This window comes from Zootermopsis nevadensis, unplaced genomic scaffold, assembly GCF_977971745.1.
Source record: "Zootermopsis nevadensis isolate Lab colony 2312 unplaced genomic scaffold, Znev_1.0 Znev_ptg000017l, whole genome shotgun sequence".
NCBI classification, from domain to species: Eukaryota; Metazoa; Arthropoda; class Insecta; order Blattodea; family Termopsidae; genus Zootermopsis; species Zootermopsis nevadensis.
The window spans coordinates 7,739,962-7,757,406 of NW_028259149.1; the positions used below are offsets into that span (position 1 = coordinate 7,739,962).

Consider the following 17,445-nt stretch of genomic DNA (forward strand, 5'->3'; position numbering starts at 1 on the left):
TAACAATGCAGAAAAAACATGTGTCAACATATGAAGTAACATACCGCCAATATCCTATGAAATTAGTACCGTGCAGATGACTTTAAAATCAAAGGACCAAAATTAGAAGTCTGGGAGCCTTACTATGTCTTATTGCAGAGAATCGAAGACATTTTTGTTGTCAGAACACGCATATAACACACAAGAACTGAATATGAAGCGCCATTGCTGTGTTAGACCATTACAAAATTTGTAGTTTTTCACCTTGTATTGGTGTCAGAGCCCCTTGATTCAGCAGTATTTTTGAAATATCCATAATTCCTACCTTTTTGAGAAACCAGTGCAGAAAATATGTTAATTAGGTTTAAGGTCTGGATATTTGTGGCATAGACCAGTCATGTAAGCAGTTTGGGTGTGCTGAGAGGTCGGGCGAGCGAACGTCTGTCCGGTCGGTATAAATAGCCTCCGAGTGGTTTTGGAACTCAAGGGCCCCTGTGCTGTGATGTGATGTGCTGGCCAGAATATACTCGTATTCCAATGCGATATCAAAGAGATCAATGAGTTTACGTGTAGGATGGCAGGCAGCTCGTGGTAGCTCAGGCATGCCGTGCGCAAGAATTTTAGTTGGTGCCGTTCCGCGATAGGATACAGCAGTTGTGGAATGGAAGGTCTTTTTGTGAAACATTTCCTCAAGAGGGTGAGTTGCTTTCTATTAAAAGATGAGCACAGGTGAATTTAACTTGTAAGAGGTGTTGCTCAGGTGTCTGTGTTTATGAAAAATAGTTTCCCTTCTGCTTGTCACATTTGTTTTAATTGTAGGCCTAATTTTTTATTTCACCGAAAACATGTTGGATTGAGGAAATTGTTTTAAGAACTCCTTGATACGATCACAGTTTGAACCTTGCAGTAAATGTTTATTCGATTTATTATTTAGTTTAGTTGGCATTTCCATTCGAGCTGTCTTCGAATTCTGGCTTGTTCTTATTTTTTTTCACGAGATTACTAATAATATACATACTTCCTGTATTTCAGTTATGTAGACTTGTGCATATTTTATTATAATGTTAGTATTATGTAGCATTTAAGTAACAAAAGTAGCATTGTTTATAGAAGGATATAATGCCATGTGCCACGATTGTCTCTTTTCTTAAAGAACCAAAGTGTTTCAAATTCAGGTTTTATCTAAAAGCCTTTATTTTTCTTTTTGGCAGATTCTGAAGGTCTTAGATGCTATTATTCGAAGCGTTAATGATCCATTACGCCTGTCCATTCTCTTGTGGTTCACGAATCCTGAGCTGTTGTGTGCATTTGAATTTTATATTTTGACAGTGTTTGTGTTCAAGCGTATTGTCTTTGACTGTGTTAGTATAACTAACGAATGATCTCCATTACAGACGGTGAGCACAGCACCTCGGGCTCGACCCTTGGAAGCGACGGAACAAAGTGCCACCATGGAGACAATAGGCGGAGTGCCCACATTACAAGTACGAACCAGCGGCGGGGAAGATTGGAGCGACGGGTGCAGGCCAACTCTTAGTCCAGGAACAGGATTCATCTATCCTCCTGTTATTCGTAACAGAGAGAAGGAACCTGTCGAGAAAAGGAAGAAGTGGTCACTTGGTGGTTTGTTTCGGAGGCGTAAGAAGGATATCGGTTCAGAAAGTAGTTCCCAGGATGAGGAGGAACAGCACGCTCCGCGTAAGGGTTTCCTGGCACGTCGTCGTTCTCGAAGAGAAAAGAAAAAGTCTCGAACTAATAGAGCAATTGCCAATTTTGATCATATTGTTGTGAACCCTTTAACACACACTCTAAAACCGCCTGTGTTCAGTGAGGTTAGAAATGCAGCAGGCGAAGTGAATGGTTGCGTTCGGGATAATAACGCCAATGCATTGTTGAGAGGGAAGGACATTCAAGTAGCAGATGATGGGCAGCGCAGCCGAAGTAGAGAACCCCGTCAAGGAGGGAGTGTTGATAGGTTATCTTCACGATCAAGTCGTGAATCGTACCAGCGCCACACGCGGCAAGACTCCAGTCTCTCCCGCAACAGTAGTGGCGGATCGGGTTCTTTGGAACAGAGCTCCAGTTCTCGACGGGGTAGGCGTGATGCTCTTAAGGCGAGGGCGGAGGCTCTTCGGGATCGCCAGAGAGCAGACTCGAGTTCTGAAGAAGGCGACTTATCCGTAAGTTCGCCATTGTCACGATTTAAAAGTGACGACACGCTGTCTGTATCTCTTCAGAGGGACGGGTCTTTGAATAGGAGATCCCGAATTGCAAGAACTGAGCGGTACATAAAACGCTTGTCACGGGACGAAGAAGGGCTTCTGAAAAAGGAAGCTACAGAAATTGAATTCCAAAGACAGCAGAGGCTTTGTAAATCAGATGCAGAAGGAAGCTTTAAACCTTCTGTGAGCAGAAACAAAAGTCTTCCGACTGGAAACAGGTGGGCAGCTGTTACTACTGTACATCAAGAATCCAGTGATATTGACCATCCCAAGTTATTTTTGAGAGCTTCTTCAGCAACACCCAGCCCAAGACACAGCCCACTAGTTAGACCTAAAAATATTTTGCATTACACGACTTCTGCCCCGTCTTGTTCTCAACTGCGGTACGATGCATCAACCTCAACTTTTCTTCCCAGCCATGACATTCATTTCGCCACATCAGGTACCACAAACAGTTTGGATCGCAAGACTCCACAGCACGGAGTTCGTGCTCTCGGGCCTTCGCCGTTATTACCATCGAACAGAAGTGTTGAATCTATTTCTAATGTAGGAATTCCTCGTGCCCAAATAAACGACAAAAGACTAAACAAACAGGCCTTTGAATACAGTGCAGCTGGGAGAACTGACAGAGAATGCATCGAGTTCCAACAGCCAGGCCAACGGAGCTTATCATTTGACAGTAACATTAATCGTGTTACACCCAAGTACGGGTGCGCCTCTGGTGGCTCCTCTTTTCCTGATTCCAAGGATGTGATGGTGGTGCAATTCCCAGTGGCAAGACTTCAGCCGTCGCGCAGTTTGGACTGCAGAAGTGGCAATATCAGTTCTGGATTTGTGGCTGTGAAGCAAGGTCCGCCACCTCCACCACCGCGCGATCCTCAACGTCGGTTACTGTGTACTCCGACTAGTCACCAGGACTCCACCAGACCCATGTCCTTCTCGTATGATGGTAATACTTTTAACCGTGTCCAAGTGCAGCAGGAGTTTCAGCAGCAAACTGATCTCAACACATCTGGCGCGTCACCATTCACTATCCCACAGCTGCTTCCCCAAGGCGGTGCTGATGTAACTGCTTCTGATGTTTCTTGTATTTCGAACAGCCAAAAACATTGCAACTCTGACAACCAGCTAGCCACACTTCATTTTGGCCATCATACTCTGCGTCCTCACCCGTGTAATCTCATTGGTCGTTCCCGACAATCGTTAGGTTCTCCAGAAATAAGTAACCCCATGTTTTATCAACAGCAATACGGTGGACATGGTAATAAGTTCATTTCAAGAACTCCACCCTCTCCTGATGTTTATAGTTCGTCGCCTAAGCATTCTATTGGTATAGGACAACAACAACAGTTCCACTATTTCGCTGATCATCAGCCTCGAAGCAGAAGGCCCATCCACATACAGTACAACACCACTAATCCTTCTTGTAGCGATCAGCCATATTTGAGCGATTCTCAAGTCGTGTTAATGAAACCTCCCTACCAGCATCAAGAAAAGCGTTATCCCATGCAGCACGCAAGTGAGTTCTGGCGCCAGAAAGATCAGGAAGGAGTAAAGCAAAGAAAATCTGTGGCCACATCTACAAGACTTCCCGTTCATCACAAAAGTAGAAACGAACGTTCCAGATCTAACAGTCCCAGACCGAAGGAACTTTCAGCAGGACTGGTGACAAATTCCGATTCAGTGTTTCGTGTAGCAAAAACAACAAAAACGAGAGTTCCACCTCTTTCGGTTTCCACAATGTGTCCAGCAGACTCAATGAGCTCTCTGAGTGGAAATTCTGATATATCTAGTCCCATGCAAATGAGTTCGTCCTGCAAGAATTCACCAGATGTTCTCATGCATGAAGGTTGCGAGTCCTCCGGTGGCAAGGATAGTTTAAAAAGGAAAGAGAGTTCGGGAAATTACCGCCCCCTCTCTATGGTTCTCGAGAAATCAGAGACTCCTGATCAACCGCATCAACAAGAACCTATAGAAGAGGTTTCTTTCCAGAAAGTGGTTGAGAATGAACAGCAGCAGCTGCAGTCTTTGTCCAGTTCAGTAAAAGCAGTTCCACCATTGCCACCTGCTCGCAGATATTCGCGCCAGAGTTCCACGTCTAGTGTTGAAGCAGTTGACTGGGTGTCGGAAGACGTTGGAACATCAGAAGAAGGTCACAAAAAGAAAAGGAAGTCTAGCAATCTGGAAGATGCTCTCACCGAATTAGAAGCCATTTACAAGAGCCTTAATTTGGGGGATAAGGATCTTCTTGACCGTGCTGAAAGAAGAGACCTGCCGGTTGCACATCAGAAACTGAGCGATGGCACGTCACTGGTCGCCCAAACGCTGTCATCATCTTGGGGGACATCTCGTGGAGCAGAGTCGGACTCTGGTTACAATTTAAGTTGGGGATCATCGTCTTTTGAATCTGTTTGCGGTAACGGAGATTCTTCGAGGAAACGTGCACCGTCTATACGGCGATCCGGCATCCCAGATAAAGTAACTGATGACATGGCATATCGTCGTCTTAATTCTAAAGACCGGCCTGGTTCTCAAGACATTCGAAATGTTGTGTCTCAATCAGGTAGTTATCTTTTTACGTCTCCAACCACAGCAGCTGCTGAAATATATACAGAGGATCTCCCTCAGAAATCTCTGTATTCTTCACCAAATCAGGAACCTGATGTCGCATTAGATGACGTTGTTTTCAGAAATATTCGACATGCTAACAACACACTTAAAGTTCTCGATCCACAACCACCATTCGGAATACCAATTGGACCTATTGCACCTGCATCGAATAGCGACTATCTTCATGTGATACCCACAGACACTTACCGTTCAATGTTCAAACCCAGGAGGGTGCCAGATGTTGTGAAGGATGATTTGGCATTTCGTAATCTGAGAAAGGACTCTCAGAAGGAACCTTTTAATATGCCTATGATGACTGATGACAGTGGCATTCTGAATAGTACCTTAGTCCGTAGTACTCATTCCAAGAACGACAATTTCTCTATGAGGAAGAGAAGAGCCGTGAGGTCTCTTTCTGCTAACATACAGAGTCTTGTCAACAGAGAATCCTTGGCGCTGTCTTCCAGAGATATTGATCAGGATTTTGAGAAAGCTCAGAGTTTGTCTGATCTCCCTGACGCTTTGCAAGTAGCACAGAGAATTCTGGAAGGGAAGGAAGTGATCGGTGGTGGTTCTGTTAAACTTCGCAACCTAACAGCAGGATTATCAAACGAACGTCCGGTTGATCAAGAGGGCGATACATTACCAGTGACTCAAGGTTCTCGACGATATTGCCCTTCGCCCGGAAGTAGCTGGATTGAACGCGCTAACCTCGCAGACTGTGGCGATAAATTATCTTTTTTTGCGAGCACAAGTACAGAAACACTTACTGACAGTCGGGCCAATCTCTTACAACAGGATCCGGGAACAAACAAACGGAATAGTTGGCAGCAAAGACTGAGGGTTTTTATTCCATCAAATATGATCTTTGGTAGCAACGAAGACACAAGTGTATCGGGCGATGTAACTTCCTTACAGAGACCACCACCGCCGCGAACTCCCGAAAGAAACTCGAGTCGTTTATTATCAGAGCAAAATAAAGCAGATATTCATCAGAGACCTCCTCCTCCCCCTACGCCTGAAAGAAGTTCGTCACGGCGCTCGTCATTAGATCAGAATAAACTTCTGTCCGCTCTTGTTCAATTGCCATCATCTCTAACCCCTGACAGAGAAAGTCCTCGGCAGCCACAAGATAACAGCAGGCCCCATGCGTCTAGATCAATACCTCAAACAGCTGAAGATGAAACAGTGAGTTCGGCTTCGGTTCAAGATAAACGTTCAGCTCGGGACTCACTTAGCCTGAGGCCTGGAACATCATCATCTCCAAATGACTCGTCATTGCCCATACCAGAAGCTGTTCCAGGATCTCCTATAGATGAGCGACAACTTGAAGAGCTTCTCACTGCTTTGGCTCGAGAAGCCAAGGCTACTAGTGAAAAACTGGGACGTGAGCTGGAGGTACTTCAGAGAAATACTGCCCCAGCTCTGCAAGAGTCTGACACCTTGGAACAAATAATACAAGAGAAACCTAAGCATCAGTTCGCTGAGGATCAGAAGCCTCGACTTGGAAAGAAAGTATCAGAACCACTTGAAGAAAACTTTGAACTCCAAGAACAAAAGTCACAGGACGAAAGTAAATACCACAATCAAGACTCTGGCGACCAGATGTTACAGCTGAAATATGAAGTACAAGACGACAAGCAACACAGTCAGGAGTCACGAGAACGTAGAGAAGGACAGCTAGAGGAATTGAAACCTGCCGGAACAGAGAAGGGCGATACAATCTCGGAGGCAAGGGATAAAGGAAGTGAAGAACCAACTTCATTATGCAATGTCCAGACAGAGAATTTAACTTCACGCATTGAAAGTGTGACATCCAAAGTAGTAACAGAGGAGGAACATGTTCCAAAAGAGACTCTACATATAGATGAAAACAAATCGAAACAGAAATCGTCTAACTTGATTGAAAATTCTAAAGCAACAGCTAAAGAAGAAGAAGAATCACACAGTTCACGTTACATTCTTGATTCTAACCTAGATATTGATAAAGAACTGCGTATTTTTTATGCAGATTTGTCGAAGGAATGTACGGGCCGCTGTGATGATTCATGCAGAGCTGTGGATGTAGAATCAGGTAGCCACGACCATCAGAAAAAGACTGACGATGTTCATGTAATATTGACGGAGCCACAAGAACAAAGTGATAAAGTTAATGAAAATCGAGAAACCGAAATCAGTGTTCATTTGCCAGGAACGTTTCCGACATCTGTCGAAGAACCTGTTATCGAAACCACTGGATATAAGGAACAGACGTTGCCATGTGCAGAATTCGACTGTATCAGTCAGTCTTTGTCTCAGGGGTCAACAAATGTTGCAGCTAACAGTAATGTTGAAGGTTCAGGTGAAAGTGTTGCAGAAGACTTTGATAATTCTGCTGGTTATCAAGTGTCGAAGAGTTGCGTTGAAGGCGAGGAGCTGGGAGCATCGACACCGCCTTCTGCAACAGCCGGTTGGTATTGTCTTCCCCCGCTGGCGGATCCTGCCACTGTGTTGGTTGCATGCTCCTACTGTATTGCATGTGTACACCAGGTCGCCGGATTGGACTTGCTCTCAGTACTCGGTATTATTCTTGCCGTCGTGTCCCTAGTAGCAGCCCTTATCCTGTAACACTGCACATACCCCACCCCTATGTTGTAGAAGTCGGTCTGCACGGTTCCAGGAGACTGTCATACACTCGTTGACCCATGCTGAAACGTATCCTTAGGTTATTACGCTGTAGTTTCACTACTGTATATAAATTCTTCATCCTCTTTTTTAATTCCTTTGACAGAACATTTCAACCAAGTCTTGAACCATTTCTGAACTCATTTTGAATGGGAAACATGTTTAAGAATCCTCACTTATCATCTACACTGTCGACGCCTCTGTCTCGCATTGTCATCTTCAAAAAATAAATTAAATGTGTTACGTGTTTTGATCGTTTTAATATTTCATTTATTGCCTTTAATCTTCGATTGTTAGAATGTAATATATTGAATCTCCATTTGCCTGTGATTAATACATTGAGGTAAAATACTTTGCATGCTTTCTGGTCGCAGTACCTAGAAAGTGTCTGACTGCTTATTATGGTCGTAGAAAATCATTTTCTAGATTAAGATATGCAATATTTGTTTAGTAATTATGTGTGAATTGGTAACAATATTATATTTTATAGACAGTTGATAGTGAAGTTATCCGTACAAATAACGATTGCTAATCCCTCCCAAAGAACTGCAGAAATTTAAATTGTGAAATATACTGCATGTTATTACTTATGAATATTTGTAAATTCGATTTTTTTTTGCAAAACAAGAAACCTCTACTCCCTGTAAATACAAAATTATATTATCTATATTACATAGATGGGAACTAAAGATGTGTCATTGTATAGATTACTTCTCTCTCTGAGCAGAACATGTTATTTGTGGCTAGAATACGTAGACGTATATTGATAATTTTTGCATTGATACCAAAGCAAGTTAGGTTAATTTGCTCAACTGGGCTGAATTAATTGTGAATATGCCCAAGAATTTATCTGGTCACATACAATAGATTTTTAGCTTCCCTGTCCTTCCGTTTCTGAACTTGACTCAAGTTTCTTTGCCTGTGATGGAGACAACATACAAAGTTTTTCAGTATGTTGAGTCGTGGAACCAGTGGCTTAGTACTTAGTACTACTTGGAACAGACTTAACCGGCAAAGTAGGCCTACTTTTACCTCGGAGGAAAACCTTAATTAAAGTTTTATTTATATTATGCACCATGTATAACATTGCATACTTTTTGTAGTTCTTGATGCAGTCACAAGAAGATGTTAACATTTGTGGCCATGTTTCTCTATGATCTAGTTTTACACTGTACGTAACGAGAATAGGAGGGTAATCCATAAACTGTATAATATAACTCTAGTCCTTCTCCCACCCGTTTATATAAATTTTTAACATTTTTGAGCCACATGCATATACACAATGTCCACAATTCTCTAAAGGTTTCTAACAAAGTTTGATTAATTATATCAATATTATGTTGGATATTTCTTATTGTCAGATATGTATGCACTTTGAGGAGTTGGCTTTCCAGTTTTTGTAGTCTGAAGAGTGACATTTATGTTACTTTTTTTAAAAATAATAATGCCTACGACGAGTGGCATTCTGAATGCTAGGCTAGTATGCTAACAACTGCCAGTATGTTTACGACTAGTGCCGTGTTTAAGAATACGTTAGGCTGTACCTTCACTACACCATATGCCTCTGCATGTTGCGGTACTTAGGACAGCTTTGCCTTAACCCTTTTATGTTCTGAAGACGGGATCATAGCGGACACCCGAAACGACACATATATGACATGTCTCCGGTAATGGAAAGCATCCAACATTGTATTGTTGATATTGTTATATCGAAATCATTTGTTTCGTGTTTAAACGTTAATACATCGAAGCCTGGGTATGTCGCACTTATAGACGGTAATTCACAACGCATGTAGCATGGTTTTATTTCTTAGGCTGTGTAATCGGTATGTATAATGGTTTAACAGTTTACTAAGAAATGAGTTCAAGAAATCCTTGTATGCCTTCACATCCTTGCCTGTATGAACCAATAAAGAACTGTACAGCACATGCATACTGTTGTAGTGTTTATTTGTGTGTTAATCAATACCGGTAGCTGAAATGCATCACGTAAGTACTACTTGAAGAGCAGCTGGTTGTTGGAAGGTGACTGAATTGCTCTGATGACCCTAATTGTTGCTGAATTGTTTTAATTTGTCGGTTTCATAACGATTTGTGTAATCTTCCCGTTAGCTCACACATTGCGTCGTAGTCTGTTGAACAAATTTGTTGTTTGCTTATACCTCATACGCACTGGAATAATGAAGAATAATCTTTGCACTTTTCGTTTGTCCAGTACCGTTACTATTACGAAAAGTATAGCACTGCATTGCTCTAGTATTTTTGCGTACCAGTGAATCTTGTGTTTACATTGACACCAGAGCTACTCAATTCAGCTTGTTTTTGACTGTGGTTTGTTTATTTATATTTGTTTTGTTCCAGAAATGTTTTGTCATATTTTTCTTTGTTATGTTTAACAAGGTTGGTCAGTCGGTCGTTTGACCGCATAGTGTTGATCTGTACGTAAACAGTCTAGGGGGATTGTTTAGCCCTTTGAAGACGAAATTTGTCCAAATAACATAAATACTCAGAAAAGAAACAACGCGCCACCATTTCAAAGGTCAAGTGGTTTATGCTGCTTGAGGAAAAGTTCCTTAGGCACAAAGCGGAGTTATACACTGAATGGCAGAGCAGATCGTACCATTTGAGAATGAAGGGTTAACCGAGTCTCTAGGAAACAAATTCTTATTATTATTTTTTTTCACCAAGTAGAAACATATTGTTTAAAATAACTATTGTGTTGCGATGCGCTATGTCGTCTGTGTTGTAAGTTTGCCTTTGGCAAAGTAAATGATTTCTAAGAACCTGACCAACCTGGATTTGGACATATCTCTTCGAAGAAATTTATAAAATCGCTCGTTCGGTAGCAGCCGGTGGAATTAAGGAAACGAATTGCGTAAACTTCTATCTTACAAATAATATATACATGAAGATTGCTGTCTTCTGGGTCATTGCGCCGTGTAGTGTGCGTAGGTGTTTTGGATTTAACAGTATGGATCCAGTGCGTTGGATTATAGTGCAGCTATGTGGTAAACGATGTTCACGTTGATACGCTCGCCTCGATCGTAAGCCACAATGCTCTGGCTAAAAGTGCGTGTTTTGTGAAAGGTTATACTGTGTTTCAGTGTACCACAGAACCACGAAATTAAGACAGACGGATTTTTCTTTCGTATTTCAAAGTCTTAGCCGGGCCACATACTGTTTCAGAAATACGTTTTTTGACTCATAGATAAATATTCAGTTAATTAGAAGTTTGCTGGCCGCTGATATGAGAATGTGCACTTTTGCGTCAGACCTTTGTTATTAGCATGTACTTCGTTTTGTTAATGATTAAGTATTGTGTACAGTTAAGTTTAAAGCGTGGAATTAATACACCCCAAGTGATATGCTATTCAGTTTCGCTTCGTATGAATTAGTGAATGACAGCCAAAAGTGGTAAAGTGTTCAGTTCACTTCACTGCATGATGTATGGTTGGTTATTTTTGGAGTTGTTTGCCCTGTTGAGTATATACGTCATCCTCTGCATATACCCACTGTGTACTCGCAGCTCCAGGAATCGGAAGGTGCCCCAACTTGCATCCACAAAGTTAAACAGTCTCAGACGTATAAATATTTTTCAGTATGATCTAATACGTTTTACTTTATGGTATTTCTGTGCAAGGGACGGAAAAGTAATGAACATCATTACAGATGTTTATGAGAAATATGTAAATCCAACTGTTCCGTCTTATATTAATTATTTATTGGTTTAAACGTGTGCTGTTACAGCATTTATGAGCAGATTCGTTAAATGTTTTAAGTGTTAGTGCGTGCTGAAAGTCTTGCAGAGCTTACCAGGCTTCACACCCATAACTTTTCGCCTTCACCACCGCTTTATCTATATCCGCTCTGGGACCCACATGGCTTCTTATCCAGTCGGAATCGAGGGTTCTTTACCCTGAAGATATAGACTGGTTCTGTCTCAGACCGAATTTAGTAGTAGGGCACTTCGTGGGATCCGTCTCATATACGTATTATCTATTCCTTAACCGGTGTTACTAGGTAGCGAAATGGATCGGAGACGGACTGTTGGCGCAAAACTCATGCCCCTTCATGTTGTACATGAAGGGGCACAGTACGCATGACGTATCTAAAGGTGGGGCAGGTGCCACGCTATCTCTATAATGGGATATGAAATGGACGCTCTGTTATTAATTGACGACAGACAACCGCAAGGACGAAGGGACAAAACCTGTTTTCTCCCTCCCACCCTCATAGTTCTAAGATAAATGGCCTAAGTACAAGGTAATTGTTACTATGCCGACTGACCTTGGAATGGCTAATGACGTCATTGTCTGGGGTCCCTAGCCGTTGCACAGTCAGAATGTCTGGCGTCTGTCTAGTGAATGGTGAGATCCCGGGGATTCCCCACATGGTTGTGTGTGCCCCCCACTCCACGCGAGCAGCAGCAGGAATGTTTGTAAGTGTTCGTGTGAATCAGTGTTGGAATTTGTCGACAAACTTTAGCAAATGTCCCAGTGCCATGTTTCATTAATGTCCACTTAACAATTTTGGAGGTGATTCTTTCTGACGAATAAACAGACATTTTGAAGCAAACAGACGCATGGATTCGACTGCATTCAGGGTTATAGTGCAGTGTAGTGTGGTAGACGTTTCAGAGGTGCTTGCTGCCTCCGCCATCAGAGACAGTCATCTTCATACTCCCTGCCGTGAGAATTTCAGATCCTCCTTTATGGGTGGGCGCATTTATGCTGGTTCAGCACCATGTTTATGTAGCGAGTCCCTCGTCTCTGAACACGGAGACAGATCCAACCTGCGAAAAGTCGTGTCTTTCGATTCAGAATCGATAGTTTGCTATCGCATTTGTGTTGTATGCACGTGGGTTCCTGTACTTGTATCCCTACACTACTACGATGCACTTATAAATTCGATCGGATCTAATAATGTTTTGATTTTTTGGTCTTTTATTAAATGTGTATTGCTTTTAAAATATTTAATAAATCTGGTTAAAAGGAATTAACATCCGCTTTAAGGTAATTTCATGTAATTGTTTCCAAATTCCACGGAAGTTCATTCGTTTGTACCCACTTAATTGCGTTGCATGGGTATTCATTGTGTACAGAGCTTGTAGAGTCGGCTATTTCCAATAGTGAAGATAATTGACGGCCTTCTTGCAAATAAGACAGGCTAAAGTGCTTCTGGATGTCGTGAACACGTTGTCTGTGTAAGGGACCACAGGAAGGAATGTGCCAGACATTACATAAGTCTGTGGGCTAATATTATGGTAATTAAGTTGTATTAACCGTACCATTCTTTTCCTTTCAATAATATAGTATGTTTGATGTGTGCTCCATGTATGTGAAGATCCACCTTGTTATAATGCAACCGAGCGATATTAATATTTTCTTTTGAAGTCCTAATAATGTGCAGATAATAATGGCTTGGCTTGTTCCGCCGTAACTATCATTCGTGACACACAGCTAACAACATACTTAACGGAGGACTTCGTTACAGAATGAGACATTCTTAATTACTTTCCAGCTTCTTGTACTGTAATTTGCCCTTGTTTGTTTGGAGTGGGCTAACGATTTTCTACTGTTTTTTATTATAGGTGTTGTGTAATATGCAGACCGCCTCTCCCCACTAGTTTACCGTGTGCAATAGAAGTGTCATTCTCGGCTGAAAGGTAACTTTGTGGTGAACTTCGTCTTTACTATCTTTGTGGCTTGTGGTGGAACGATAGAATTGCATCAGTATTGCATTGGTCTCTCAGAATGAATCTAGCGACTGACAGGTTTTAGACGAATTCCAGGTGTCTTTAAAATAGTCACTCACTTTTGGTAGAGGTATAAATTCGCAAGTGATACACAGGTTAAATTTCGACGCTTAAAACAACTGTTCTGTCGGAACGCTGATACTTGATACACTCATTCTGTCAATTCTCAATACTTTTTTATCAATAAACTTTGTGCTATTTTATTAATTTTTATTTTAGAAACAAGTGTTAGGATAAACGGGATTAATCGCTCAGGAACAGACATTAACGTACGAAATTTATTTTAGAACATTTGTTGTGGGCAAAAAACTTCAGAGTGAACGTGGTCTGGGTGAGCTGCTGGCAGTGGTGGAGTACCTTTCTTTTGTACTGTAACTCGTGTGGTATGCGGGCCAAGTGAAGAGTCATTTCTGTGGATGGCGGTCACATTATTCGTTGGCTTTGAAATCTGTGCCAAATGACCAGAAAGTGTTATTTGGTTAAGGAAACATGTCTGTGACCAAGGTTTATTTCCTTGCTAAAATTTGTCCCCATATTGAGAATATTCTTGGCTATCATCGATAAGTAAAATCAGACGGAGCGTGAGTATGTTCACTCACCTCTGGTATATTCCGAAGTATAAAATTGAAACATCACTCTCATATTTGAATGTAAAAGTAATGACATCGTATAAAATGCAAGGTATAATAGTTGTGATGCTTTATTTTTATAGAATACAATATCGTGTGGTAAAATAATTTATTCCGTTTAGCTGCTAAATTGTTAATTAGTACAGAGAGTGTTTTAGGGCGCAGCAGCTACTTAAATATATTTTGTTTAAATTTCCTCTTTCTTCTCTTAAGTTGCCAGAGAAAAGTTTAAATCGAATCGAGGTTTGTGTTGCAATGCCTGTTGATATCACGTCAGTAGTCAGTAGGAGCTGCACCTCGTACCTGGAATTTGTTTTGTTTCTTGAAAATGTTTAGTGATATTGAAAAATGTCTTAAAATTTATTGTAAGTAATAAAATTATCGACTTGGGACAATGAAGGTGATGCCATTGTTATAATTTTTATATTCGCATTCGTGTCACTTTGAGAACTTCGTTGGAGAGACCTGCAATACCGACACTCGACTATCCCTCCATCTTAACTTTCTTGCCCGATAGTGAATCTTGTGCTGTACTCTGTGTTATTTGTATCATCAGTTTGTAGAACATCTTATTAGTAGTTTGCTGGCTTGTAGCATTTGTGTTATGCTTAATATGGCAGTTGTTGAGTGTTTGTAGATGGTATTTCTATATAGTATACTGCACTTGTAGTCCTATATCTTTTTTATGTCCACATGTAGCTGTGAGTGTGAATTAACAGCCGTCACATAACAAAACTCTTCTTCGTGTATCAGTAAACATTGTATTAGAACAGATTCGGGATTTAAGGCTCGATAAATCATAAGACGTAGAATTTGAGGTTTTCACAGCGGTGAGTCTGAAGATAGCAGTCTTCTGGGTTGTTGCGCCGTGTAGTCTGGTAGATTTCCACCTGGTGGAAATCTACCATACTACACGGCGCAACAACCCAGAAGACTTCAATCTTCATATTATAAGACTTTTGCGGAAAAGTATAGTTTCTTCTTGTATTAATCCTTTATTTAGAAACCAACAGAAAATTATGTGTAAAGCTATAAAGTGTAAAGTCTACCTTTTCGCAGAATTTTATGGCCAGATATTGTCATTACCGAAAATCTATCAGATGTAACGTCAAACTTCCGAGCGGCGGGACGAAAGTAAGGGACATTGTATATTTTCTTGTTCTATTTCAAGTTTTTTTTGTGTTGTTACAGGTTTTTGTCGTGTGTTGCTATTTCAAGTTTGTTTCATTCTATTACGGTATTTTCTTAAGGATAATGACGTTGCCGATAAATTGAGGTTGAAACACAGTAGGCCCTATCTTTTGAGAAGGTTTGATAATCCTAGCTCCGCTTAGTTATTCATGAAGGAATGACAGTTTTCATTCTCATAGGCAAAAACATCAGTCCTTCTCTTAGGAATTCGATTATTGTGAATTTCTGAAAGTGTTTCTCTTTATAAAATTTAGTTTTATAGCCAGTCTTACTCAGAAAGTACTTTCGGGACAGAAGGACATATGCTAATGAAGTGGAGGGATACCAACTACTCGAATTATCAACCAGATGTTTAATTGTAGTTACATGGTGCTTGGAAAAATTGAAATTTAAGAACTTGTTTTAAAGCTGGGCTTTGTAATTAAATCACACCTATTGGTTCCAGTAATTTAATTCCATTTGATGTGCCGTTTCTACATTCCATAACAACGATTCTACAAGTCATTAAATTATTTAACAATTGAATCGCTCGAAGCGAACTAAACCACAATTCAATTTTTTGACGACCCGTGTTAAAAGAGTTGCCGTATTTTTAGCAATTGTTATTCGCGCAATGTTGTATATGCAGCTACGAAATGTGCCGGCATTTATCGACCACCGGAGTCCGTGCAGTGGGGACTTTCGAGGTATCGATAGATGTGATATGTTTCGCTAACAGTGCGCCATCGGTCGGCGGTGTTGGATACTACAAGCAAAGGGATCGTTCTTACTAGTAGTGACACCTGTAGAAGCCATAAAAACCAATTTGTTCCGTCTCTTGTCGGGGTACACCCGGGAACATGTGTATTGCATCCCTGCTTCGACTATCAAAAATGGTCTTTGTTAATTCCCACTGGTGTCGATCGTATTGTTGACTCATCTGCATTTTGTGCCGAGATTAAGGATTGGTGGATCTGTACCTCCATTCCCATATAATGACTCTTGGTTGAGCACAGAGACAACTTTATCTCTTTCTGCTGTACCACAATATCGAATATGATTGAAATCTGTTCATTAGTGTCGAAGATGTAACATTTTGGCAGAAGGACAGACAGACAAGACCTTCCTTTATTTATTAATTTTATACATTGTTTGCAAATAACTTATCTAAGTGAAGGAAACGTTCCGACTGTGGCGCAAGAGATAATCTTTACAACAGTATGTAAACTGTGGTGGAGGACGAGATGATTTGAGATTAGCTCACAAAAATGATTTGGTCTGACACAGTACGCAATAAACACGGCAATACAAAGATGACTACTAGTTAGACAAGGAGTCGGAAGAATTTTCTTCAGACCTGGAAACAAATACAAAAATTTTCAAAATATTACGAAATTTTAAAATTTTTACCGAATTTAATTTTCTCTTGCTTTTTTTATTGACTGTAAGATTGATTTAATTTGATTTCACAGATAACAGAAATTTTCCATATATTTAAGGACTTCGTATCTACCTTTATATATGATTTATACCTCATTCTCGTGACAACACATGGGCATATGCAGGACCTATTTCGTTGTATCTGTACTTACTTCTATATCAACATCCTTACTGCCGTCTGAAGAAGCCTTTGTGTTTTCATTCTTGGTTTTTTTGGTGGGGGGGGATGTTTATCATTGCAGATGTAATTTGTCTACGTCTCATGGAATAAAGCCTCCAGAAAGTTCGGTAGTGAATAATGAAATTCCCAGACATACGCTCGTATTCCAAGACTTCGAACGGAGATGTTTCATGCTTATCCTGAGGCCATAATCATTACTCCGCTACTGAAAGAGGAATATCGAGTGTTGTTGGGGTCCCCCCCCCCACCCTTTAACAGTGTGTTGACCAAATACTGCCCTTATGACGAAGCTTTACTCAAAACTTCTATTTTTTTTGTCAGGCCTGGGCTTCGTCTTTATCAGATCACAAGGTGAGAACGGTTGTAATGCGTAATAATGCGAACTCAACTCGTTATTTTTATGAAATTATTCGTGTCTGTAGTATTTTTGGTTTATTCGGTGTTTTGTAACAAACGCTGAATATGTGCTGGTTGTAGCTCTATGTAGTCTGATAGAAGATTACCAACGTTTCAGAGGTCCTTGCTGCCTCCATCATTAGGGCGATCGATCGATTTTTTTAAAATAGTTTAAACTGATTTTATAATATTAATTACAAAAATATGTCCATATGTTCGTGACTTTTTTTCCGTGTTTCCTGTACGGTACTCCGGGACATATTAAATTATTCAAAATATGCCTCCAACTATAGTCTGTTGTAAGCCTAGACAGTGTTGTAGCGAGAATGATTCACTATTCCTACATGTAGTTTGTATAACTGCATAATGTTACGTGTGTTTGAAGATCATTTAAGAGAA

At 40.7% G+C, this 17,445-nt stretch overlaps 1 protein-coding gene across 4 annotated transcripts in view; it reads left to right on the forward strand.

Annotated features, from left to right (window-relative positions):
* Positions 1–17,445, forward strand: part of LOC110834074 (Supervillin) — a 138,091-nt gene that overhangs the window by 33,679 nt on the left and 86,967 nt on the right. For 3 of the 4 annotated variants that reach the window (XM_087350297.1, XM_022072866.2, XM_087350296.1), the window contains exon 2: positions 1,374–7,260. In XM_087350297.1, the coding sequence (XP_087206423.1) occupies positions 1,374–7,260 (5,887 nt within the window). Of the gene's footprint in view, positions 1–556; positions 677–1,373; positions 7,261–17,445 lie in introns of those variants that run through there. The other variant, XM_087350295.1, reaches the window with a different exon arrangement.